The sequence below is a fragment of the Oncorhynchus keta genome, chromosome 28 (assembly GCF_023373465.1).
Source record: "Oncorhynchus keta strain PuntledgeMale-10-30-2019 chromosome 28, Oket_V2, whole genome shotgun sequence".
NCBI classification, from domain to species: domain Eukaryota; kingdom Metazoa; phylum Chordata; class Actinopteri; order Salmoniformes; family Salmonidae; genus Oncorhynchus; species Oncorhynchus keta.
In genome coordinates this window covers 54,034,969-54,059,689 of record NC_068448.1, presented here as the reverse complement: position 1 = coordinate 54,059,689, position 24,721 = coordinate 54,034,969, and the positions used below count along the sequence as shown (strand labels likewise).

Genomic DNA, 24,721 nt, shown 5'->3' with positions numbered 1-24,721 from the left:
CTTAGCAACTTTGCAGTATTTTGTTTTTTGGGGTTATTTCTTACATTATTAGCCCAAGTTTTTGGGGTGCTATTACATACAGTCGGAAATAACTTTTTGATATCAGAGCGGCGGTAGCTCGCCAACAATTCGACCAAGAATACGACTTTCCAGAATTGGATCAGAATTGGATCCTTTGAACTTATTCCAGAGGCTGCCAGCGGAGAAGTGGTATTCGAAGGGGACTCCGATTCAGGAGGCGTGCATACCATCAACCGCTTTCGAGTATATTACTCGCTAATGTTCAGTCTCTGGATAATAAAGTAGACAAGCTCAGGGCGAGGATCTCCTGCCAGAGAGACATCCGGGATTGTAAACATACTCTGTTTCAAACATGGCTCCCTTGGGATATACTGTCCCCATTCATTCAGCCATCTGGGTTCTCAGTACATCGCGCAGTAAGGAATAAAGAATTCTCCGGGAAGAAGAAAGGCGGGGGTGTGTGTTTCATGATTAACCACTCATGGTGTGATTGTGATAACATACAGAAACTCAAGTTATTTTGTTCACCCTACCTAGAATACCTCACAATCAAATGCTGACAGTATTACCTCCCAAGAGAATTATCTTTGTTCATATTCATAGACGTGTATATTCCCCCTCAAGCCGATACCACGACAGCCCTTAACCTCTAGCGACGAGCAATCCTGTATCCGGGAGCGTAATCATAGCCTCAAGCACATTACCATAACGCAACATTTCCTATTCATGAAAATCGCAAATGAAATGAAATGAAATAAATATATTCAAACACAAGCTTAGCCTTTTGTTAACAACACTGTCATCTCAGATTTTCAAAATATGCGTTACAGCCAACGCTAGACAAGCATTTATGTAAGTTTAGCATGGCATAATGCTATGCTAGGCTGTGCTGGCAGCAGGCAACATTTTCACAAAAATAAGAAAAGCAACCAAATTGAATCATTTACCTTTGAAGAACTTCAGATGCTTTCACTCAGGAGACTCCCAGTTAGATAGCAAATGTTCATTTTTTTCCAAAAATATTATTTGTGTAGGAGAAATCGTTCCGTTTTGTTCATCACTTTTGGCTAAGAAAAAAAAAACTAATTCATTCACTACAACGCCAAACTTTTTTCCAAATTAACTCCATAATATTGACAGAAACCTGACAAACGTTGTTTAGAATCATCCTCAAGGTGTTTTTCACATATCTATTCGATGATAAATCCTTCGTGGCAGTTGGGTTTCTCCTCAGTAGCAAACGGAAAAGTACTTGCAGCTGGAGATTATGCAATAATTGCAACGGAGGACACCAAGCGACCACCTGGTAAATGTAGTCTCTTAGGGTCAATCTTCCAATGATATGCCTACAAATACGTCACAATGCTGCAGACACCTTGGGGAAAACGTGGAAAAGGTAAGCTGACTCCTTGCTCCTCCACAGCCATATAAGGAGTCATTGCCATGAGGCGGTTTCAAAAAATGCGGCACTTCCTGATTGTATTTTTATCTGTTTTTTTCTGTAACATCAGTTCTGTGGCACTCACAGACAATATCTTTGCAGTTTTGGAAACGTCAGTGTTTTCTTTCCAAAGCTGTCAATTATATGAATAGTCGAGCATCTTTTCGTGACAAAATATCTTGTTTAAAACGGGAACGTTTTTCATCCAAAAATTAAAAGAGCGCCCCCTATATCGAATAAGTTAAAGAACTACACTGGACTTTATGCAAACTGGAAACCACATATCCTGAGGCCGCATTTATTGTAGCTGGGGATTATAACAAAGCGAATTTGAGGAAAACACTACTGTTCCACCAACACATTCACTTTAACCTCTCTTGGGTAGGGCAGTATTTGGATGACAAACGTGCCCAAAGTAAACTGCCTGTTACTCATGCCCAGAAGCTAGGATATGCATGGTAGTATTGGATAGAAAACACTCTGCAGTTTCTAAAACTGTTAAAATAATGTCTGTGAATATAACAGAACTGCGCAGACGACACCATTCTATATACTTTCGGCCCGTCATTGGACACTGTGCTATCAAACCTCCAAACGAGCTTCAATGCCATACAGCACTCCTTCCGTGGCCTCCAACTGCTCTTAAACGCGAGTAAAACCAAATGCATGCTTTTCAACCGATCGCTGCCTGCACCTGCATGCCCGACTAGCATCACCACCCTGGATGGTTCCAACCTTGAATATGTGGACACCTATAAGTACCTAGGTGTCTGGCTAGACTGCAAACTCTCCTTCCAGACTCACATCAAACATCTCCAATCAAAAATCAAATCCAGAGTCGGCTTTCTATTCCGCAACAAAGCCTCCTTCACTCACGCTGCCAAGCTTACCCTAGTAAAACTGACTATCCTACCGATCCTCGACTTCGGCGATGTCATCTACAAAATGGCTTCCAACACTCTACTCAGCAAACTGGATGCAGTCTATCACAGTGCCATCCGTTTTGTCACTAAAGCACCTTATACCACCCACCACTGCGACTTGTATGCTCTAGTCGGCTGGCCCTCACTACATATTCGTCGCCAGACCCACTGGCTCCAGGTCATTTACAAGTCCATGCTAGGTAAAGCTCCGCCTTATCTCAGTTCACTGGTCACGATGGCAACACCCATCCGTAGCACGCGCTCCAGCAGGTGTATCTCACTGATCATCCCTAAAGCCAACACCTCATTTGGCTTTCGTTCCAGTACTCTGCTGCCTGTGACTGGAACGAATTGCAAAATCGCTGAAGTTGGAGACTTTTATCTCCCTCACCAACTTCAAACATCAGCTATCCGAGCAGCTAACCGATCGCTGCAGCTGTACATAGTCTATAGGTAAATAGCTCACCCTTATTCACCTGCCTCATTCCCATACTGTTTTTATACTGTTTTTATTTATTTACTTTTCTGCTCTTTTGCACACCAATATCACCAATATCTCTACCTGTACATGCCCATCTGATCATTTATCACTCCAGTGTTAATCTGCAAAATTGTATTATTCGCCTACCTCCTCATGCCTTTTGCACACATTGTATATAGATTGCCCATTTTTTTCTACTGTGTTATTGACTAGTTAATTGTTTACTCCATGTGTAACTCTGTGTTGTCTGTTCACACTGCTATGCTTTATCTTGGCCAGGTCGCAGTTGCAAATGAGAACTTGTTCTCAACTAGCCTACCTGGTTAAATAAAGGTGAAATAAAAAAATAAAATAAAAAAATATGGCAGGCGAAAACCCGGGGAAAATCCATCCAGGAAGTGTGATTTTTTTTTATGTGAGTTGCTTTCCATTGAATGCCTATTGACTATGTTATGGGTTAGGGCCCAGATTGCAGTTCCTATGACTTCCACTAGATGTCAACAGTCTTTAGACATGCTTACAGGCTTGTATTTTGAAAAACGACGAGTAAAAATACCTTTTGGTCAGTGGACAGGGGAAGTATGCAGAGCTGGATTGGGCGTGTGACCATGAGCACGCCGTTCGTTGTTTTTCATTTCTATTGAAAATCCTATTGTGATTGATTATTTAGACAATAGACAACCTGAGGAAGAATTATAAACATCGTTTGACATGTTTCGACTAACTTTACCGATGTTATTCGTCTGCATGTTTTGACCGCCCTGGAGCCAGTGGATTACTGAACAAAACGCACCAACAAAACAGGGTTTTTGGGACATAAAGAGGGACTTTATAGAACAAAACATTTATTGTGTAACAGGGAGTCTTGTTAGTGCAACCATATGAAGATCATCAAAGGTAAGTGATTCATTTTATCACTATTTCTGACTTTTGTGACTCCTCTACTTGGCTGGAAAATGTTTGTATGCTTTTGTAAGCGGGGCGCTGTCCTCAGATAATCGCATGGTGTGCTTTCGCCATAAAGCCTTTTTGAAATCTGACAAAGCGGCTCGATTAACAAGAAGTTAATCTTTAAATCGATGTTTGACACTTGTATATTTTATTTTGAATTTGGCACTCTGCAATTTCACCGGACGCTACTGTCCCACCTGCCCAGAAGATAATACTCACACTGGTAAAACATTGGACCATAGACCATAACTCAACTTTTTGAAATGCCTACAAGGCCCTCCCTTTGGCAAATCTGATCACAACTCTGTTTTTCTCCACCCTTCCTATAGGCAGAAACTCAAATAGGAAGTACCTATGCTAAGGTCTATTCAACACTGGTCTGACCATTCGGAATGCTTCCAGATTATTTTGATCACGCGGACTGAGATATGTTCCGGGTAGCCTCTGATAATAAGATAGACGGTGACTGAGTTCATCGGGAAGTGTATAGGGGATGTTGTTCCCACTGTGACTATTAAAACCTACCCAAACCAGAAACCGTGGATGGATGGCAGCATTCGTGCAAAACTAAATGTGTGAACCACCGCATTTAACCATGGCAAGGTGACTGGGAAAATGGCCAAATACAAAACAGTGTAGTTATTCCCTCCATATGGCAATCAAACAGGCAAAACGTCAGTACAAAGTGGAGTCGCAATTCAACGGCTCAGACACAAGACGTATGTGGTAGGGTCTTCAGACAAAGTGAAAACCAGCCACGTCGCGGACACAGACGTCTTGTTTCCGAACAAGCTAAACCCCTTCGCCTGCTTTGAGGATAACACAGTGCCACCGACACGGCTCGCTACCAAAGACTGTGGACTATCCTCTGTGGCTGACGTGAGTAAGAGAATTGAGCTTGTTAACCCTCGCAAAGAATGCACCAATTTGTAAGTCGCTCTGGATAAGAGCGTCTGCTAAATGACTTAAATGTAAAATGTAATGTAATGCAAAGCTGCCGGCCCAGCGGCATCCTTAGCCACGTCCTCAGAGCATGTGCAGACCAGCTGGCTGGAGTGTTTACAGACGTATTCAATCTTTCTCTATCCCAGTCTGCTGTCCCCACTTGCTTCAAGATGTCCACCATTGTTCCTGTACCCAAGAAAGCAAAGGTAACTGAACTAAATTACTATCGCCCCGTAGCACTTCTGTCATCATGAAGTGCTTTGAGAGGCTAGTTAAGGATCATATCACCTCTCCTTACCTGACAACCTAGACCCACTTCAATTTGCTTACCGCCCCAATAGATCCACAGACGAGAAGGTGGAAAGCTTCAAGTTCCTCAGCCTACACATCACTGACGATTTTGATATGCTCCACCCACACAGACAGTGTGGTGAAGAAGGCACAACAGCGCCTCTTCAACCTCAGGAGGCTGAAGAAATTTGTCTTGGCCCCTAAAACCCTCACAAACTTTTACAGATGCACCTGTCAGGCTGTATCACCGCCTGGTATGGCAACTGCACCACCCGCAACTGCAGGGCTCTCCAGAGGTTGGTGCAGTCTGCCCAACGCATGACCGGGGGCAAGCTACCTGCCCTCCAGGACACCTACAGTGCCAAATGTCACAGGAAGGCCAAAAATATCATCGAGGACATCAACCACCCAAGCCACAGCCTGTTCACCTCGCTATCATCCAGAAGGCAAGGTCAGTACAGGTGCATCAAGGCTGGGACCGAGAGTCTGAAAAACAGCTTCTATCTTAAGGCCATCAGACTGTTAAATAGCCATCACTAGCCGGCATCCATCCGGTTACGCAACCCTGCACCTTAGAGGCTGCTGCCCGAGATACATAGACTTGGAATCACTGGCCACTTTAATAATGTTTAAATAATGTTTACTGCTTTACTCATCTCATATGTATATACTGTATTCTGCTGTATCTAATATTTATATATTTCTTAATTCCATTATTTTACTTTTAGACTTGAGTGTATTGTTGTGAATTGTTAGATATTACTGCACTGTTGGAGCTAGGACACCTGCAATAAATATGTATGTGACCAGTAAAATTGGATTTGATTTGAAATGGCACCCTATTCCCTAGTGCACTACTTTTGACCAGAGCTCTATAGCGAAAGGGAACAGGTAAAGGTTTAGTGTGGAACACAGTAAGATGACGAACATACACTTCCTTCTCCGTAACCCTCTGGGAATGTCTCATCCAAAAGGGTGTGTCCCAAAATAGCACCCTATTTCCTTTACAGTGCACTACATTTGACCATGCACTACATAGTGCCCTATACAGTATGGAAATAGGGTGCCATTTGGGACACATCCAAAAGAGCTGAGACAGGAGCGCTTGTGACCGTGTAGAGTTCCTATCTGACCTCTAACCCAGAGGTAACAGTGACATCACCTAGGCCCGGTGACAGACGGGCCCAAATATGTCTGTAGACTTCCGTAGAGGGATCATACTGAAGGAGCCACCGTGGACAGAGAGGTATTCATTTCCTGTGTTGAAGAGAAAGGCAGGATGCTGTAAACCAGCCAATCACCTTTGACCTGGCGTAGCTGTTGACGAGGCTGTGAGTGTGTGTCATTTCCATAACACTACCAGGGTTCTGTCACAGCTACACACGCGCTCGCTCCCACACACACGGCTTTGTGTGTGTATAGCTGTGACAGAACCCTGGTAGTGTTATGGATATGACATACACACTCACAGCCTCGTCAACAGCTACGCCAGGTCAAAGGTGATTGGCTGGTTTACAGCATTGTACCTTTCTCCTCCACTCTGTTCAACACAGGAAATCTCTGTCCACGGTGGCTCCTTCCGACAGAATTATCACTCTACGGAAGTCTACAGCCATATTTGTCCTGAGAATGTTGTAAAAAAAAATTGCATACAGAGGTCGGCATACACTGATCTGATTTTTAGCACAAAGTAGCCAGAATATCCCGTCTTTACTACTGTAACAATTAAAGGTAGGCTCAGCGATATGACTTAGATGCAGAAAGGAAACGGCATAGAGGGTCAATCTCTGCAACAACTAAGTGCGTTGAAGCAGAAGGCTCAACTTCTCAGCTGTTTTGGTCCCTTGGCTACCTTGCTGTAACAGAGTGATGCAAACCAATGCACATGCACAGATACTGTGTGTGACCGTGTGAGAGCCAAGTGTTGCATCTCTCATACCAATATCTGCGGTACTTCTCATGGTAATGTCATTTAGGTGAATCTACATTTAAGCAAGATTTTGCTTCATTAACAAATTAGCTGAATGGCATCCTTGCTAGTTTTTTGGGGGAAATCTGAACGCTGACAAACACACAAACAAACACTATTTTTTTTGTTCCCTTTGAGATGGATATTGATTGATCCACATCCCTATTTAGAGCCAAGCGGCGAGATCGTAATTGGAATTGATTTCTTTCATTGATCTGTTCAGGACAGGTGCCAGCTAACGTCATACGGTGTTGTGCTTCTGTTCCTGTGTGTCCACTCTGCGTAGTGCTGAATACCATGGGCTTGCGTCCCAAATGGCACCCTATTGCATATGTGGCGGACTACTTTTGATGCAAAGTATATTGAACGCAGCTGCTTCCACACAGGTGTGTGTGGTTCCTGAGTTAAGGAAGAAATGAACATCCCATCCCATGGGTAGTGTCGTGTATAAAAACGCCCAGTTGCCTGTTATTTTGGCTACCATGTCTAGAAGAAATCATCAAATACGACACTTTATTTTGGTGTTTCCTTTATTTGGGCAGTTACCTGTATGTGTACTGTATATAGGGAATAGGGTGCCATTTGGGACACTCGGTATGTTCTGCCCTCCCCCACTGCACTACACCTCTGTGGTCTGTCTTGTAAGAGTTAAAGCTGAAGAACTCCGTCCTCCTTTCTTCCTCCCCATGCAGTCGCTACCTCCTTGTTCCCTCCCTCCATCTGCTCTGGGATAAAACAAGTAGTTCTGCAAACACTAATTTTAATTTCCCCCCTGACCGACCCTGCGCTCCTCAGAGAGACGGCAGAGATCCTGCTCTACACACACACACAGACACACCTCAATGTCCCGGACGAATCCTTAACCTCCACAGGAGAAATTAGCACTCAGTACGCTAGTAGGAAAAAGCAATTGAGCACAGATGCATCTTTTTGAGTGCACTCACGACACAAACAAATATGGAATTATCTGATTCCTTCCCACTTGGTGGATACGTAGAATGCAGCTCTGTGTTTTGATATTGAAATGGCCTGTGCAGTCAGATCGGTTTTAGTGTAGATAATTCCTGATACCTAGTGTACACACTCATACTAAATACCACACAGGTCCTAATATAATTGAGGGTCTGGTACCACAGACACTCAGAGAGCTTTTGTAGAGGAGAGTACCGTGATTATGGAAAGGAGGCTGGGAACATGCTCGCTGGACATGCCCCCCCCCCCCCCCTGCATCCTGCCCTTATCTAGCAGAGATCCAGAGCTTTCATCCTGGCTAAGACCTGGGGGAGGTTGGCCTGGCCTCCACTGGGCCGGCTGCTGCTGTTGTCCCCCCCCTTCCCTCTCCCCCTGACCCTCCATTCCAGACCCCCCTCCGTCCTCCACCCGTCCTCCTCCAGCCTGTGTCTACATCCCAACTGGCATCCTATTCCCTATATAGTGCACTACTTTTGACCAGACAATAGTAGTGCACTATGTATGGAATAAGGTGGCACTTGGGATGCAGCTCTTATCTTTCAGCCCCAGATGAGCACTCTCACCTACAGGCGGGATTACATGTCTCTCACCAGGCCTGTCTCTTTGTGTGGTTGCTGTACGGCTCTCTCCCTGTAAGTCCTCCTGCTGTTTGAAGGTTCTGTTTGTTCTAGCTCTGCGTGAAGCACCAGGTTTTCTTGATAGATTTTTTATTATTTTTTTACTATGAAAAGAAGCAGAGAATCAAGAGAAGCCTCCTCTCTCTTTATTCCACTGACTGAGACAAGACCAGCACTGCTCCATCTGCTTCATCTAATCTTATTCATTGTGATCTAATAGGAAAAGCTGATCCTAAGTCAGCACTCCTATTCTGAGACGCTCCATACACACTACCCCTATTTATCGGTTGCCTTGTGGATGAAGATAGAATTAACACAATTCAGCTAATTTCATTCTCTGTAATTTCTTGTACTGTTTGTTCTTGTTTATTCAGGACCTCTGCCTTGGGACAGAGCCATGACCAGTCTGGAGCCAGACAGAAGACTGGACTCCACACTCTGACTGAAACCTTCAAGCACAAAGTAAGTCGGGCCAAAACCATAACACGATCAAGGGCCAAAACAGTGGAGAGAGCGAGAGGAAATGCATAATCCTAGACCACAACATTGTGCTTGATATGCCTGTTCTTAACTGGGTTGTCATTACAACAAATTATAGGCCTATGTTCCCACATGTCAACCAATCAGGAAGACATCAGATCAGCGGCCGGTCTGTGTATTGTTTGGGCGACTGGCTGCTGTCCCTGTCTGGTTGTGTCTCAAACCACAACCTATTCCGTATATATTGCAATACTTTTGACCAGGGCTCATTTGGAGCTCATTGGGGATTCAGCCTCTATCTGTCTGCAGCACAACCATGCTTACATGACCCATTGACCGCTGGGCCTTATCCATCCACCATCCATCTGATCCATCCGGCCTCCTCAGCACATTCCATTCCACGCGGATGGATACGTCAAGTGAACCGGTCCGACTAGAGCACTGCCATGGCCCTACCGTAACCCTGGCGACCTGGCTGTTAACGTAAACACCAGGCCTGACTTTTCACCTCTTGGCCTTACCTACTTATCTGGGTAACCCTGGGAAGGTCTGGCCCAGGCGACATAGCCACGGTTTCCTGGTATTTCCGTCTCACTTTCTGTTTATCTGTCTGTCTCTCTCACTCTCTATATATTCGTCTACTGCCAGGGAAGCCCTGTCCATCTGTCCTCAGCCCATCCCCGACCCCTGAACCCTGGTAGATTTTGAAGCCTTGCACTAGATTAAGTGTCTCCGTTTGTGACCTCGTGTTCCCCTTGAGACTTGGGTAGCGACGTCTCTACGGGGAAAGACGAGGAATGTGATGCTGATGTAGAAAGCTTGTTAAATATAAAAGTAGTATATTGAGGTTAATTCGTACAGTATAAACACATTATCAGATAAAACACATTTGCCAGCAATCCATTTATTTGTATGTCAAGAGTCACTGCTCATACTCATGTTGCTAACCTGCCCTGTATGAACATTGTTCTCATCCTTGTATGTCTGCTCACGTAATCAAAATGCCCTCCAAAGGAATGACAACCGCAGAAACAACAACCACGAAGCTGTCATATGAGCCCATGTTGGGAGGAGCAGTCAGAAATCTGTGGGGTGGGATTCATGTTGGTATAAGTCCTCCTGCTTTCTCGCTCCAGTTAACCCCACCAGCTTGCCTCTGGGCCGCCCCGGTGTTTGTCTGCTGCTGCTCAATGCTGTGCTCATGTCATTATCATCCGACGCAGGTGTGCAGGGGAGACCCACCTAATGCACTACTATATCACCACCCCCTAATTCACAATACACTACCCCCTGATTCACCACTTCACAACCCCCTGATTCACAATACACTACCCCCTGATTCACCACTTCACCACCCCCTGATTCACAATACACTACCCCCAATTCACCACTACACCACCATACTAATACCCCCTACCATAAACTGATAGAGTGGACGATTTGTTACAGGGATTTACTGCCTATTCACTATCTTTCTCTCTCTCTCCCTCTGTTTTTCTCTACATTTTTCCATTTCTTTCTTGCTTGCTCTCTCTTTCTTTCTCATCATCTGCGTAGCAATAATGTAATTGACACTGGGGACCTCAACAGTGAGGCCCCTCCCCCAGGGCAGGTCGACATGTGGCTAATGGGGGAAGGAGGGATGGAGGAGGGAGGGTTTTTGGCATCCTCATTCTGCAGATAGGGACGCACACTGAGGAGAATCCCTATACGAGAGAGAGAGAGAGAGAGGGGCCTGAAGAAAGGAAGACGAGGAGAAGAAATTAGGTAGTTATTGAGGGGGGTGAGGAACAGGGTGCAAAGCAAGACATGGAAGGTAGAGAGGAGAAATGGAAGGAGGCAGTTCTTGTATTTAGATTTGGATCTTGAATTTGTGGTTTAAACACACACTGACTGGACAACAGGATGTAGCTAGCCTGAGGCTATAGTCTTCATCAACACCACTCCAGTCCTCCTGTCTGTCTGTACCACCAGTGTACTTCCTCTGGCAGCCCTGGGCCTGGTCTGGAAGGTCATCTGATGGGTTTTCTTAAAGCAGCACACACATCCTCTGGAGACTAGGGCTGCGTCTCAAATGGCACCCTATTCCTTATATAGTGCACTACTTTTGACTAGGGTCCATAGCACTGAGGTTCAAAAGAACTGACGACTGCGTCCAAGATGTCCGACCGTTGTTTTCAACGTAATCTACTTGCGTTTGCATATGCCGATTTTCATGCACCGTCTATATCCGGGTTGCATCCGGTTTACACGGCCCGACTTCACTTGCGCACTAGCACTCTACTAATTTTATTCTCCCTCATTCTCCATTCCATCTCGTCGTTGTCTTTGGTTCGCAAGACCGAGTGAGAACAATCTTTCCTGTGAGAAGTCATCAGTCTGATTCAAGCAGACAGCAGGCCCACACGCTGCCTGTGGTTTGTTGCTCGGCTTCGTCTCGGCAGCATAGCTTTCATAGTTCTATAAGGAGTTTTCGGGAGGGAAGGTGTGAGGCCCCACTCTCCTTTCTGTGTGGGGTAGGCTTGGTGTCAACAGACATCTTTGCTTTGTGCCAAACTGAGGGAGAGGGAATGGGGGAGAGTAAAGGGGTGAGTCTATATCGTGCCCCCCTTTATAAACTCCCTCCCTTTTATTCCCTCCTTTTCTCTTGGGGTTCAACTGTAAACTCAGAGTTGATGGGAGGAAGGTTAGCCTGCCACTGTCAAAATCACTCTCACACGAACACACACACACACACACACACACACACACACACACACACACACACACACACACACACCATTTGAACCCCCTTCATGTCCTGGGAGCATCCTTGATATCCCACCTCACTACTCTACTGAACGTCTGGCCAAACAGCCAAACTCACAGTTGAATTGGAATCAACTATGCAAACAGAGGGGGAATATTTTCAGTTGCATGGAGTTGAGATGCTGTGTGGACACTGTATACATATTCTGCTCTCACAGTCAGTAATACTTCCAGGTGTTGAACAATGTGTCTTTGACTCTTTTTTTTTTTTTCATTTTTTTTTTCTTGTTTCCCTCTTTTGAAATGAAAGCAACCTTTTGGTTCAGCCCATGTCCTTTGAAAGTCGATAGAATGGTTGGGTGTAGGTTACGTGGGAGAAATGATACTGTGAAATGTTTCCCATTTTATTTCAATCTAGAGCCTGGTGGTTATTCTGAATGTGGCACAGAACTTGGACACATTAACCCACGGTAAGGCTGGTATTGAAAGTTGGATACATTTTTTTTGGGGGGGGGGGGATTTAACTCCTGTCAAAATCATTAGTTTACAATCACGTCCAGTCGAAACATTCCGCTGTAATTATTTTTAAGCAGGTATGTGGATATTTGTTATACTGAAATGGAACTACAGTACAGATGTCAAAAACCTCCAGATAAAGTTCATTCACCTTTTATTAAATAGTATTAACCATTTACCTGGACACCACTTAGTTTGTTCAACCCTTTCTTGGGATTTTTATCTTCGATGTCCAGAATTACAAGCCTACTTTAAAATCATAATCCCTGGTGTTGTACTGTGAAATATCATTACTCAGTGTGGGACTGGGTAATGGGGGGGCTTTGTCAGTGAGGCTGTTTTAGCCCCACAGCCAGGGCCTTACTAATGCTGGTCTGGAGAGAATGAGGAGTGAATATCACACACACACACACACACACACACACACACACACACACACACACACACACACACACACACAGAGAGAGAGTAACCCCTCTTAATGTGGTGGTAAAGCTCCTGCCGGTCTTGCCCTAGGGCAGCTTTCACACTCTACTGACTGATCCGTCCAGGAAGTACGGGGGGCTACAGGGAGGGTGGTGGGAGGTACAGGGTGCACCCCGCCGAGCCACAATGGTAACCAGGCTGCACGCTGGGCCCAAATCAAAGGGGACACTCCATCTGTTCCTGGGGGTAGATTGTGTGTGTGTGTGTGGGGGGGGCAAGCCTTAGACATGTTTGTGTTAGTGACAACGTCTGCCTACCTCTGTCTGTTTCTCAACTCAGGATTTATCCCAATGGCACCCTATTCCCTAAATAGTGCACTACTTTTGACCAGAGCCCTATGTAACCTGGTCAAAAGTAGTGGGCCATATAGGGAATAGGGTGCCATTTGGGATTGCAGCCTGTGTCTCATCTAGACTATGAACCGCTGTGTAACGACCCCATTAACAACACTAAGGTCAACCCTCCTGTTGAGAACATAATAATTGGGGACTGTGACCAAAAATGCTACGTTGGGGAATACTTCGCTAACTTGACTGTTGTTGTTGTATTGACAGACTGAGACAGGTCTTGGTCTAGACCTCCATGCCAGGCCAGATGATGAAGAGCCTCCAGTTCAGAAGCATCGCCCCCAAGGCCCCAGCAGCGGTGGTTCCCTCCCCAGCCGCCATCCTGTCCTGCCAGCACCCCTCTGCCCTCCCGGAGGCAGTCTCCACAGCCGTCAGCCCCAAGTCTATCCTGGTCCCGGCCCAGAACTATGCCCTGATGCAGGTGGCAGGGCAGGAGGGTACCTTCTCTCTGGTGGCCCTGCCGCCCTCCGTATCCCCTCAGTCGCCGCAGCAACATCAGCAGCAGCAACAGCCAATCCAGAAGAACCTGAAGCTGCCCATCCCCAGGTACCAGCCAATGAGGACCAAGAACACCCCGGAGAAGGTCAAATCAGCCACGCCCACCGCCGGTGGCAGCGCCAGGGGGGTGAGGACACCCACCAAGGTTGCATTGACAACCCGGGACCATCGGTCAATAGCAGCCACAAAGAAGAAGTTGTCATTGGCTGAGCCCAAGGAGGAGCCATCAGAACAGGTCATACTGATCGACGACTCAGCCTCCTCTGAGCTCTCCGCCCTCACAGCCCTGCTCCCAGACAACGCCATGCTCTACAATGGCTCTCCGCTGGAGCGAATAGCAGTGGTGGACACCACCCCCGACCACCGGTCCACTCCTGCCCACGCTCCCGGCCCTGTCACCAGCATGCTGCAGAAAAGTTCCCCGGTCGAACCATCACAGGATGAGAGCAGCGGTAAGGTTGCTATCAGGCCGTGCCAACCCAAGCCTGTAGCCCAACAGCCCCATCCACAGCCAGCTAGTAGCAGCATCACTGTCCTCTCTCCAGCCATCTTCAGCAAAGCTGTCCAGATCATCCCCTCCCCACCCAAGGGCAAGCTGCCCATCCTGCCCTACTCCATGATGAAAAGCACCCTCATACCCGCCTCCAAACTCAACCTCAATGCCATGTCCCCCAAGAAGGCTTTCCCTAGCCAGCCCGACCTCTCCCCTTATCCCTCTGATCCCCAGTCCAAGACCCCGGAGACTGCTGAGGCCCTATGTCAGAACCACATGCCAAACTCCCTGCTGCAGAGCCAGCCTCAGGCCAAGACTACAGGCGCCCTGTCGCTGCTGGGAACGCTACAGATCCAGAAACCATCAGGCAAGAAGAGGGGGAGGAAGAGGAAGACAATGGAGGACATTCTGGCCTTTGAGGCGAGGAAGAAGAGGTCCTTGTCATTCTTTCGGAGGAGGGTGCCAGAGAAGCCTTCTATCTCAGCCGTCATCTCCTCCCCGCTGTCTAAACAGCAGAGGGAGGTGGACATCTCTAAGAAGTACCGCAGCATCAGACCCAAGCCTCACCACATGCTGCTGATGGAGACTGTACCCCAGCTGGTCAGCCTGCCCTCCTTCACCTCCTCTGACAGCCTGGATTCAGAGCTCCTTGTGGGGCATCAGCTCTCTGCCGAGGTCCTGGAGCCCGGTCCTCCCCAGCCCCAGCCAACCTCTACCCCGCTATACCTGAAAGGGGGCCCTTCTCATAGGGTCTACCTGGGCAGTAGCCAGCCCCTCCACCGCTGCCCCACCTGCAGCCGCTGCTTCCAGTTCAAACACCACCTCCAGAGCCATATGAACAGCCACACCAACAGCAGGCCTTACCTGTGTCCTGTGTGTCGTAAGGCCTATGCTCACTCTGGCTCCCTCAGCACCCACATGAAGCTGCATCACTCTGACGGGAGACCGCGGCGGACGCTTCGCTGTGACTTCTGTGAGAAGGCGTTTGGCTACGTGGGTGTGTACTTCGGCCATTTGAGGGAGGTGCATAAGGTGATCCTGACCGTGGAGCCGTCCGTCAGCCAACATGAAGACGACGTGCCTGTGGAGGGGTGGGTACCTAAATATTCAGCATTATTAGCAGTACCTACATACGGTTAGGAATTGAAAACCAGTCAACGTGTTGAGAAATGCTAGATGCAAAAAATAAGGTGAACAATGTACTAGAGGAACACGTCTGTCTACATCTGTTCTAAGAGGTTTGCAGAAAATCTCACCCCCTCCAGCGGGGAGAGCAAACCTAAATACTCCTCATCTGATCTGTTGGTTGTCTCATCCTTCCCTGTCCTGAGTCAAAACATTCAATCAAGGCTGAGACCTAGAGGTTGAATAGACTATACATTTGAAATGTCTTAATTGCTTAAGGACACCCATGGCCCATTTTTTATTTTGTGACTCAAGGGCCCAGATCTCAGTTACTAAGACCTGCTTTATGGTGACCTCTGACCTTAGAGGGTACTTGGAGGCCAAATTCCGCTAGGGAATAATCAGCAGAATATCTTAGCAATACTGGTATATTTACCTCATCAATAGGACTCTTGAGTCTTGACGTTTGGTCACTGTGACCATTGAATGTCTTAGAACAGTGGTTCCCAAACTTTTTATAGTCTCTTCAAACATTCAACCTCCAGCTGCGTACCCCCTCTAGCACCAGGGTCAGCGCACTCTCAAATGTTGTTTTTTGCCGTCGTTGTAAGCCTGCCACACACGCACTATACGATACATTTATTACATTTATAACTTAAGAATGATTGAGTTTTTGTCACAACCCGGCACGTGGGAAGTGACAAAGAGCTCTTATAGGACCAGGGCACAAATAATAATAATCCATCATTTTGCTCTTTATTTAGCCATCTTACATATAAAACTTTATTTGTTCATTGAAAATTGTGAATAACTCACAACAGGTTAATGAGAAGGGTGTGCTTGAAAAGATGCACATAACTCTGCAGTGTTGGGTTGTATTGGAGAGAGTCTCAGTCTTAAATGATTTTCCACACACAGTCTTTGCCTGTATTTTGTTTTCATGCTAGTGAGGGCCAAGAATCCACTCTCCCATACAGTTGAAGTCGGAAGTTTACATACACTTAGGTTGAAGTCATTAAAACTCATTTTTCAACCACTCCACAGACTTCTTGTTAGCAAACTATAGTTTTGGCAAGTTGGTTAGGACATCTACTTTGTGCATGACACAAGTCATTTTTTTCAACAATTGTTTACAGACAGATTATTTCACTTATAATTCACTGTATCACAATTCCAGTGGGTCAGAAGTTTACATACACTAAGTTGACTGCCTTTAAACATCTTGGAAAAGTCCAGAAAATGTCATTTCTTTAGGAGCTTCTGATCTAAAGCAATGAAATAATTGACATAATTTGAATCAATTTGATGTGTACCTGTGGATGTATTTCAAGGCCTACCTTCAAACTCAGTGCCTCTTTGCTTGACATCATGGGAAAATCAAAAGAAATCAGCCCAAAAAAATGTAGACCTCCACAAGTCTGGTTCTTCCTTGAGGCGTTTGGAAATTGCTCCCAAGGTACCACGTTCATCTGTACAAACAATAGAACGCAAGTATTAACACCATGGGACCACACAGCCATCATACTGCTCAGGAAAGAGACGTATTCTGATTCCTAGAGATGAACGTACTTTGGTGCGAAAAGTGCTAATCAATCCCAGAACAACAGTAAAGGACCTTGTGAAGATGCTGGAGGAAACGGGTACAAAAGTATCTATATCCACAGTATAACGAGTCCTATATCGTCATAACCTGAAAGGCCGCTCCGCAAGGAAGAAGCCACGGCTCCAAAACTGCCATAAAAAAAGCCAGACTACAGTTTGCAACTGCAGATAGATCATACTTTTTGGAGAAATATCCTCTGGCCTGATGAATCAAAAATAGAACTGTTTGGCCATAATGACCATCGTTATGTTTGGAGGAAAAAGGGGGGAACTTGCAAGCCGAAGAACACCATCCCAACGTGAAGCACGGGGGTGGCAGCATCATGTTGTGGGTTTTTTTTGCTGCAGGAGGGACTAGTGCACTTCACAAAATAGATGGCATCATGAGGGAGTAAAATTATGTGGATATATTGAAGCAACATCTCAAGACATCAGTCAGGAAGTTAAAGCTTTCTTTGCAAATGGGTCTTCCAAATGCGCAATGACCCCAAGTTACTTTCAAAGTTGTGACAAAATAGCTAAAGGACACCAAAGTGTAGGTATTGGAGTGGCCATCACAAAGCTTTGACCTCAATCCTATAGAAAATTTGTTGGCAGAACTGAAAAGGCGTGTGCTGTCAAGGAGGCCTACAAACCTGACTCGGTTACACCAGCTGTGTCAGGAGGAATGGGCCAAAATTCACTCAACTTATTGTGGGAAGGTTGTGGAAGGCTCCCCGAAATGTTTGACCCAAGTTAATCAATTTAAAGGCAATGCTACCAAATACTAATTGAGTGTATGTAAACTTCTGACCCACTGGGAATATGATGAAAGAAATAAAAGCTGAAATAAATCATTCTCTACTATTATTCTGACATTTCACATTCTTAAAATAAAGTGGTGATCCCCTAACTGATCGAAGACAGGGCATTTTTACTAGGATTAAATGTCAGGAATTGTGAGAAACTGAGTTTAAATGTATTTGGCTAAGGTGTATGTAAACTCCCGACTTCAACTGTAGGTATGTGGTTGCAAAGTGCATCAGTGTCTTAACAGCACGATTTGCCAGGGCAGGATACTCTGAGCGCAGCCCAATCCATAAATCTGGCTGTGGATTCTGATTTAAATGACATTTTCACAGAACCGCTTGTTGCAATTTCGATGAGGCTCTCTTGTTCAGATATCGGTAAGTGGACTGGAGGCAGGGCATGAAAGGGATAACGAATCCAGTTACTTGTGTTGTCCATTTCAGGAAAGTACCTGCGTAATTGTGCACCCAACTCACTCAGGTGTTTCGCTATATCACATTTGACATTGTCCGTAAGCTTCTTCATTTGTACACAAAAATCATACAATGATGGAAAGAGCTGTGTCTTATTAATCATAACCTCAGTTTTGTCCCGCATATTGAATATAGTTGCAGAGAGTCCCTGTAATCCTAGATTCCGATCATTCAGACGAGAAAAAACATCACCCAAATCGGTCAGTCGTGTGAGAAACTCGTCATCATGCAAGCGGTCAGACAAGTGACAATTATTGTCCGTAAAGAAACTTTAAGCTCGTCTCTCACAAAAAAAAAAATACTTTGTCAATACTTTGCCTCTTGATAACCAGCACACTTCTTCTGTATGTTGTAAAAGTGTTACACGGTTGCTGCCCATATTGCATGGTGCAGAAAATACACGAGAGTTCAGGGGCCTTGCTTTAACAAAGTTAACCGTCGTGTCCAAAATGTCTTTCAACCTGTCAGTCATTCCTTTGGCAGCAAGAGCCTCTCGGTGGATGCTGCAGTGTACCCAAGTAGCGTCGGGAGCAACTACTTGCATGCGCGTTACCACTCCACTATCTTTCCCTGTCATGGTTTTTGCGTGATCAGTACATATACCAACACATCTTGACCACGAAAGTCCTTATGATGTCACAAAGCTGTCCAGTACGTTCAAAATATCATCTCCTGTTGTCCTGGTTTCCAGAAGAGGATGTCTTCCTTAATTGACCCCCCCCCCATGAACGTAACGGATATAAACCAGGAGCTGTGCCAGGCCCGCCACGTCTGTTGAATCATCCAACTGTAACGCATAGAATTCACTGGCTTTTATGCGAAGCGGTAATTGTTTCAAAACATCTCCTGCCATGTCACTGATGCATCGTGAAAGTGTTGTTTGATGAAGGCATTATCTGTATAGTTGTTTGGGCCTTTTCCCCCAGCATTGTCCCACCCATTTCCGCGGCAGCAGGAAGAATTAAGTCCTCCAGAATAGTATGGGGCTTGTCTGTCCTAGCCACTCGGTAGCTAGCTCCTTCTTATTAATGCTATCTGTTGTTTTTATACATGTCTTACTACTCAAAAGTCGTCTTAATTCTCGCTCCAAAGACTCCCATGGCTTATTTTTCAAATTTTTCAAATTGTCATGTATTGTTTCTAAATGCCTGCGCAAGAGTGACAGTTTCATAGAGTTGTGAGATAGTACTTTTGCACATATAACACACTGTGGCTGAGGAAAGGCAATACTACCAATATAAGTGAACCCCAAATCAATGTCATCATATTTTCACCTCTTCGATGGTCCACCGTCCCGCTCTGTTGTTTGGTGCTTTCCAGGGCAAGGGGGCAGTAGCTCTTCGGCTGCATCAGATTCACAACTGTCAGGGCCCATGCTGGCTGGGCTAACAACAAATGTAGAATTGCTGATGCTAGCATTGGATGTGCTCATGGAAGCAGAACAACTTGTGTCTTCGACAGGTGCAGGAGTAGTACTGCTGGTAGTAGCAGTACTACCAGTAGAGCTGGTATGTGTCTCTATGGACGCGGGCCTTACTTGTTTTTAACCATTTATCATTATCGAGCCAACGGCTACTCGGGTGAGGGGAAAAAAACTCACCCAAATGTATAGCCCTGTTGGAAAATATAAATGGACTGTTTGAAAAGAGAAATACCCCCAGTTTTAGAATACCTGTCTTAGAATATTGTTAGATTCTCAGCACATCAAAATAGAACGTTCTGGCCCTTCACTTTTCATAAAACACCAGTTCTTCCTCCCATCATATGTCTCCATGTTGTTCGTGTCTCCAGGGCCATGTCTTCAGACCTGGGGGACGAGCAGGGCCAGGAGGAGCGCGAGGACCCAGTGGAGCTCCAGATCAAGTGTAGCCGCTGTCAGGCCATCACCCCCACCTTTGCCGACATGAAGCTACACCTGCTCTATGTGCATGGGGAGGAGGTCCAGGTGCGCCTGCGGGACGGGGCTGGGGGGGTGGGAAGGTCACTGCGGGGGGGCCGGGAGGCAGAGGATGAGCTGGTGAAACATGCCGCCCACTACTGGCGCCAGCTCAATGAGAAGAGGAACCTAGTCCGGTGTGGGAGCTGTGATGAAGAGTTCTTCTCCTTCTCCAAGCTGAAGCGTCATATCCTCTCCCACCACCAGGGGGGACCGCAGGATGATGGAGAGGGGGAGCCGACCGGCCCCTCAGCCTGGGGAGGGAGAGGCGTCCTGAGGCAGGGATTGGTGTTTAACTGTTTGCTGTGCAGCCAGGTCCTGGACAGTAAAGAGGAGGTGATGGAGCACTGGAGAGGCCACCACCACTGTGAGGAGACCCAGGTACTCTGGGAGGCCCTCGGCTCCTACTCGGGGGAAAGGGAGATAGACTCGCCCGACCACAGCACATGTTAACATGGCACTGGACACGTTCTAGGTCGTCTCTGTTGCAGTCACGCTGCACATCTCAGAATATTGACTTACTTACTTATTCCTTCTAGCCTCTAAGGAAGCAAATTGCCAGAACAGTGCATTTTAAAAGATTGATATATCATATCAACGTGGTTTCTGAGATGTAAAAAAAAAAAAAAAAAACACTTCTCCAGGCATTGTGAGATCTTATAATCGGGGCGGGCTGACTACATTAGATATAACCTCGAACGTACCTACTATTTGTGTCTGTCTGAGCCGATCATGCGCTGTGTGCTGCTCTCAAACACACACAGTTAGTCCCTATGCACACTATCCAGCCGACCCCCACCATGCAGTACATTTCCAGCTACTATGGTGGCTGGGTAACCACTAACCAGGCAAGTTCAGCTCACCTCAGTATGGTGAAAGGGTATTAAGTCCATACAGGGGTCAGTTATCGCACAGTTTAGTTTGTTAGAGAATCCACTTGATACATTACAAATTATTATTTTGGTATTTTGTGGACTGCACTGTGTTTTGTGTTTTTGTGTTTATTTTTTTCTGTTTTAATAGGATTGGGTTGTTTTGTATTGAATATGTACAGTATATACAGTACCAGTAAAATGTTTAGACACACCTACTCATTCAAGGGTTTTTCTTTATTTGGACTATTTTCTACATTGTAGAATAATAGTGAACACATCAAAACTATGAAATAACACATGGAATAATGTAGTAACCAAATAAGTGTTAAACAAATCAAAATATATTTTAGATTCTTTAAAGTAGCTAACCTTTGCCTTGATGACAACTTTGCACTCTTGGCATTCTCACAACCAGCTTCATGAGGAATGCTTTTCCAACCTTCTTGAAGGAGTTCCCACATATGCTGAGCACTTGTTGGCTGCTTTTCCTTCACTCTGCAGTCCAACTCATCCCAAACCATCTCAATTTGGTTGAATTCGGGTGATTGTGGAGGCCAGGTCATCTGACGCAGCACTCCATCACTCACCTTGGTAAAATAGCCCTTACACAGCCTGAAGGTCTGTTGGGTTATTGTCCTGTTGAAAAACAGATTATAGTCACACTAAGCCCAAACCAGATGGGATGTTGTATCGCTGTAGTGGCCATGCTGGTTAAGTGTGCCTTGAATTCTAAATAAATCAGACAGTGTCACCAGCAAAGCACCCCCACACCACCTCCTCCATGCTTCAAGGTGGGAACCACACATTCGGAGATCATCCGTTCACCTACTCTGCGTCTCACAAAGACATGGCGGTTGGAACCAACAATCTAAAATCTGGACTTATCAGATTTCCACCGGTCTAATGTCCATTGCTCTGTCTTTCTTGGCCCATGCAAGTCTCTTCTTATTGGTGTCCTTTAGTAGTGGTTTCTTTGCAGTAATTTGACCATGAAGGCCTGATTCACGCAGTCTCTTCTGAACAGTTGATGTTGAGATGTGTCTGTTACTTGAACTCTGAACCATTTATTTGGGCTGCAATCCGAGGTGCAGTTAACTGTCATGACCTTATCCTCTGCAGCAGAGGTAACTCTGGGTCTTCCTTTCCTGTGGCGGTCCTCAAGAGAGCCAATTTCATCATAGTGCTTGATGGTTTTGCGACTACACTTGAAGAAACTTTCAAAGTTCTTGACATTTTCCAAATTGTCTGGCCTTCATGTCTTGATGAACTGTCATTGCTCTTGGCTTATTTGAGGTGTTCTTGCCATAATATGGACTTGGTCTTTTACCAAATAGGGCAATCTGCTGTATACCACCACTACCTTGTCACAACACAACTGATTGGCTCAAACGCATTAAGAAGGGAAGATATTCCACGTGACCACCTCCATGAAGCTGGTTGAGAGAATGCCAAGAGTGTGCAAAGCTGTCAAAGGCAAAGAGTGGCTACTTTGAAGAATATCAAATTAGTTAGTTTAACACTTTTTTTGGTTACTACATGATTCCATGTGTTATTTAATAGTTTTGATGTCTTCACTATTATTTCTACAATGTAGAAAATAGTCAGAATGAGTAGGTGTGTTCACACTTGCCTGAGCGTGTGTGTGTGTGTGTGTGTGTGTGTGTGTGTGTGTGTGTGTGTGTGTGTGTGTAGATATCTGTTTGTTAAGACTGTGTAAATAAACATAATACTGGTAGAAACACAGGCATATTGTACCTAAAGTCTATTGGCCTTGAAAACAGTCATTCCATCTATGGTAAATGATTGACTGAAGTCTAAAGTCTGGGTTGTGGCTGTAGGGACAAAACTTTCCAATTCAACTGTGTGTTACAGTAGCAGGATCCTCTCTAGCTATTTTGACCTAAAGAGGATAACCTTCTCAGTACACCAACACCTGACTGAAACGTCTGAGGCCTTCTGAAAAATTCTAGTCTCGAGATCGACCCATACATCTGGCTCATAACCAACATCGACATTTAAACAGATTATATATTATTATATACACTGAGTGTACAAACATTAAGGACGCCTTCTTAACATTGAGTTGCATCCCCTTTTTGCCCTCAGAACAGCCTTGATTCGTTGGGACATGGGACTACAAGGTGTCGAAAGCGTTCAACAGGGATGCTGGCTCATGTTGACTCCAATGCTTCCCAAAGTTGTCAAGTTGGCTGGATGTCCTTTGGGTGGTGGACCATTCTTGATACACACGGGAAACTGTTGAGCGTGGAAAAACCCAGAGGCATTGCAGTTCTTCACACGCTCAAACCGGTGCGCCTGGCACCTGCTATCATACCCCGTTTAAAGGCACTGAAATATTTTGTCTTGCTCATTCACCCTCTTAATGGCACACAACACACAATCCATGTCTCACTTGTCTCGAGGCTTGAAGTGGATTTAACATCAATAAGGGGTCATAGCTTTCATCCGGATTCACCTGGTGAGTCTTATCTAGATATCTGTTTGTGTACTCTGTGGTAATGGGAAAAGGGTGAATGATAGGATAACCACTGACAAAACTAGATCTATTTGTTACTATTACATTATGAAGAAGTTATGGAAGCATTGAACGAATGCTGCTAGCTATTATTCAGTATAAACCTGTGGAGTTGGGGCACCTGAGGTCTGATGTTATAGAGACTGAAGTAAGCTTGCATGCATGTTTTATGCCTATTTGTGATTGGAACCCCAGCAGAAAAGCCTGTTTTCTCTTCTGTTTGCTTCTTACAAATGGGGAATGTTCAGTGTTGTTTCCTGGTTGGGAGAGTGAATTGCAAAGGGGTCGTAGATGTGGTTTAAACATTTGTCCGACTGTAACCTTTTCATACAACAACAAAAAAATGACAGGGTAAGTTAAGTGAATGTACCTTGAATGTTTCAAAACCCTACCAAATTCTCTGCTTTGTTCCAATGGAGGAAACAAACTAGATAGGATTTTGTCATCATCAAACCGGCAACTTAAGCTGAGTATAGCTCTCCTTGCTTGTCTGACACAAACCAGTTGTGCATTCCAAATGACACTGTTTTCCCTATATACTGAAGTGCACTACTTTTAATCATGGCCCCTCGTGCTCTCTTCAAAAGAATGTAGGGAATGGGGTGCCACTTGGGACACATGTCAGGAAGGAGCAACCATGAGAAAGAACTCACCTCCCTTAGTGAGGCTAGACTTGCAGCACATACAAATCAATGGTGTGAAAAGTCATCACATAGCTAATATGTCTTTCACAAAATGGTTTGATTGTGGCTGTTTGTGAACCTGAAAAACCTTACCTTTCTCGGAAATAAAACAAATGTATGCTTGATTGAATATGACAAGGACTGTGTGACGTATCTAACAAGATAACAAATAAATGCATATTTATTTCCAGTGACAGTATGTTTTCCCTGCTCAGGTAACTGTAAAATCAACCCTGTTGTACGTAAACAATGAAGTTGGAGGATGAACCCATGCTCATGTTGTTCCCTATTTATTTTCCTTCTTCATACGTCTCGTTGTGTCCCTATTCTCCACACACACCGCCCTGGCACTCCATTCTAGCAGATAACCCCATCATAGACCGAGAGAATGTGGGAGAAGGTGTGTGCGTGCGTATTCGTCAAAAGATGCTTGGAATGGGATTAATTGAGTGACTGCCGTGAGGGGTCTAGTGGTGGGAGGAGTGTTTGTGTCTGGACCACGTTAAGTGGAGTTGCCAGGGGG

The 24,721-nt window shown here is 45.4% G+C and overlaps 1 protein-coding gene across 8 annotated transcripts in view; it reads left to right on the top strand.

Annotated features, from left to right (window-relative positions):
• The window catches only part of LOC118361562 (zinc finger protein 438-like), a 99,529-nt gene extending 75,060 nt beyond the window's left edge, over positions 1–24,469 (top strand). For 4 of the 8 annotated variants that reach the window (XM_052483255.1, XM_052483257.1, XM_052483258.1 and 1 more), the window contains 5 exons: positions 8,986–9,073; positions 12,258–12,309; positions 13,396–15,270; positions 19,960–20,485; positions 23,086–24,469. In XM_052483255.1, the coding sequence (XP_052339215.1) occupies positions 13,424–15,270; positions 19,960–20,485; positions 23,086–23,499 (2,787 nt within the window). In that variant the 5' untranslated portion in view covers positions 8,986–9,073; positions 12,258–12,309; positions 13,396–13,423 and the 3' untranslated portion in view covers positions 23,500–24,469. Of the gene's footprint in view, positions 1–8,984; positions 9,074–12,257; positions 12,310–13,395; positions 15,271–19,959 lie in introns of those variants that run through there. The other 4 variants (XM_052483256.1, XM_035741585.2, XM_035741584.2 and 1 more) reach the window with 3 other exon arrangements.
• Positions 24,470–24,721: the final 252 nt, after the last annotated feature.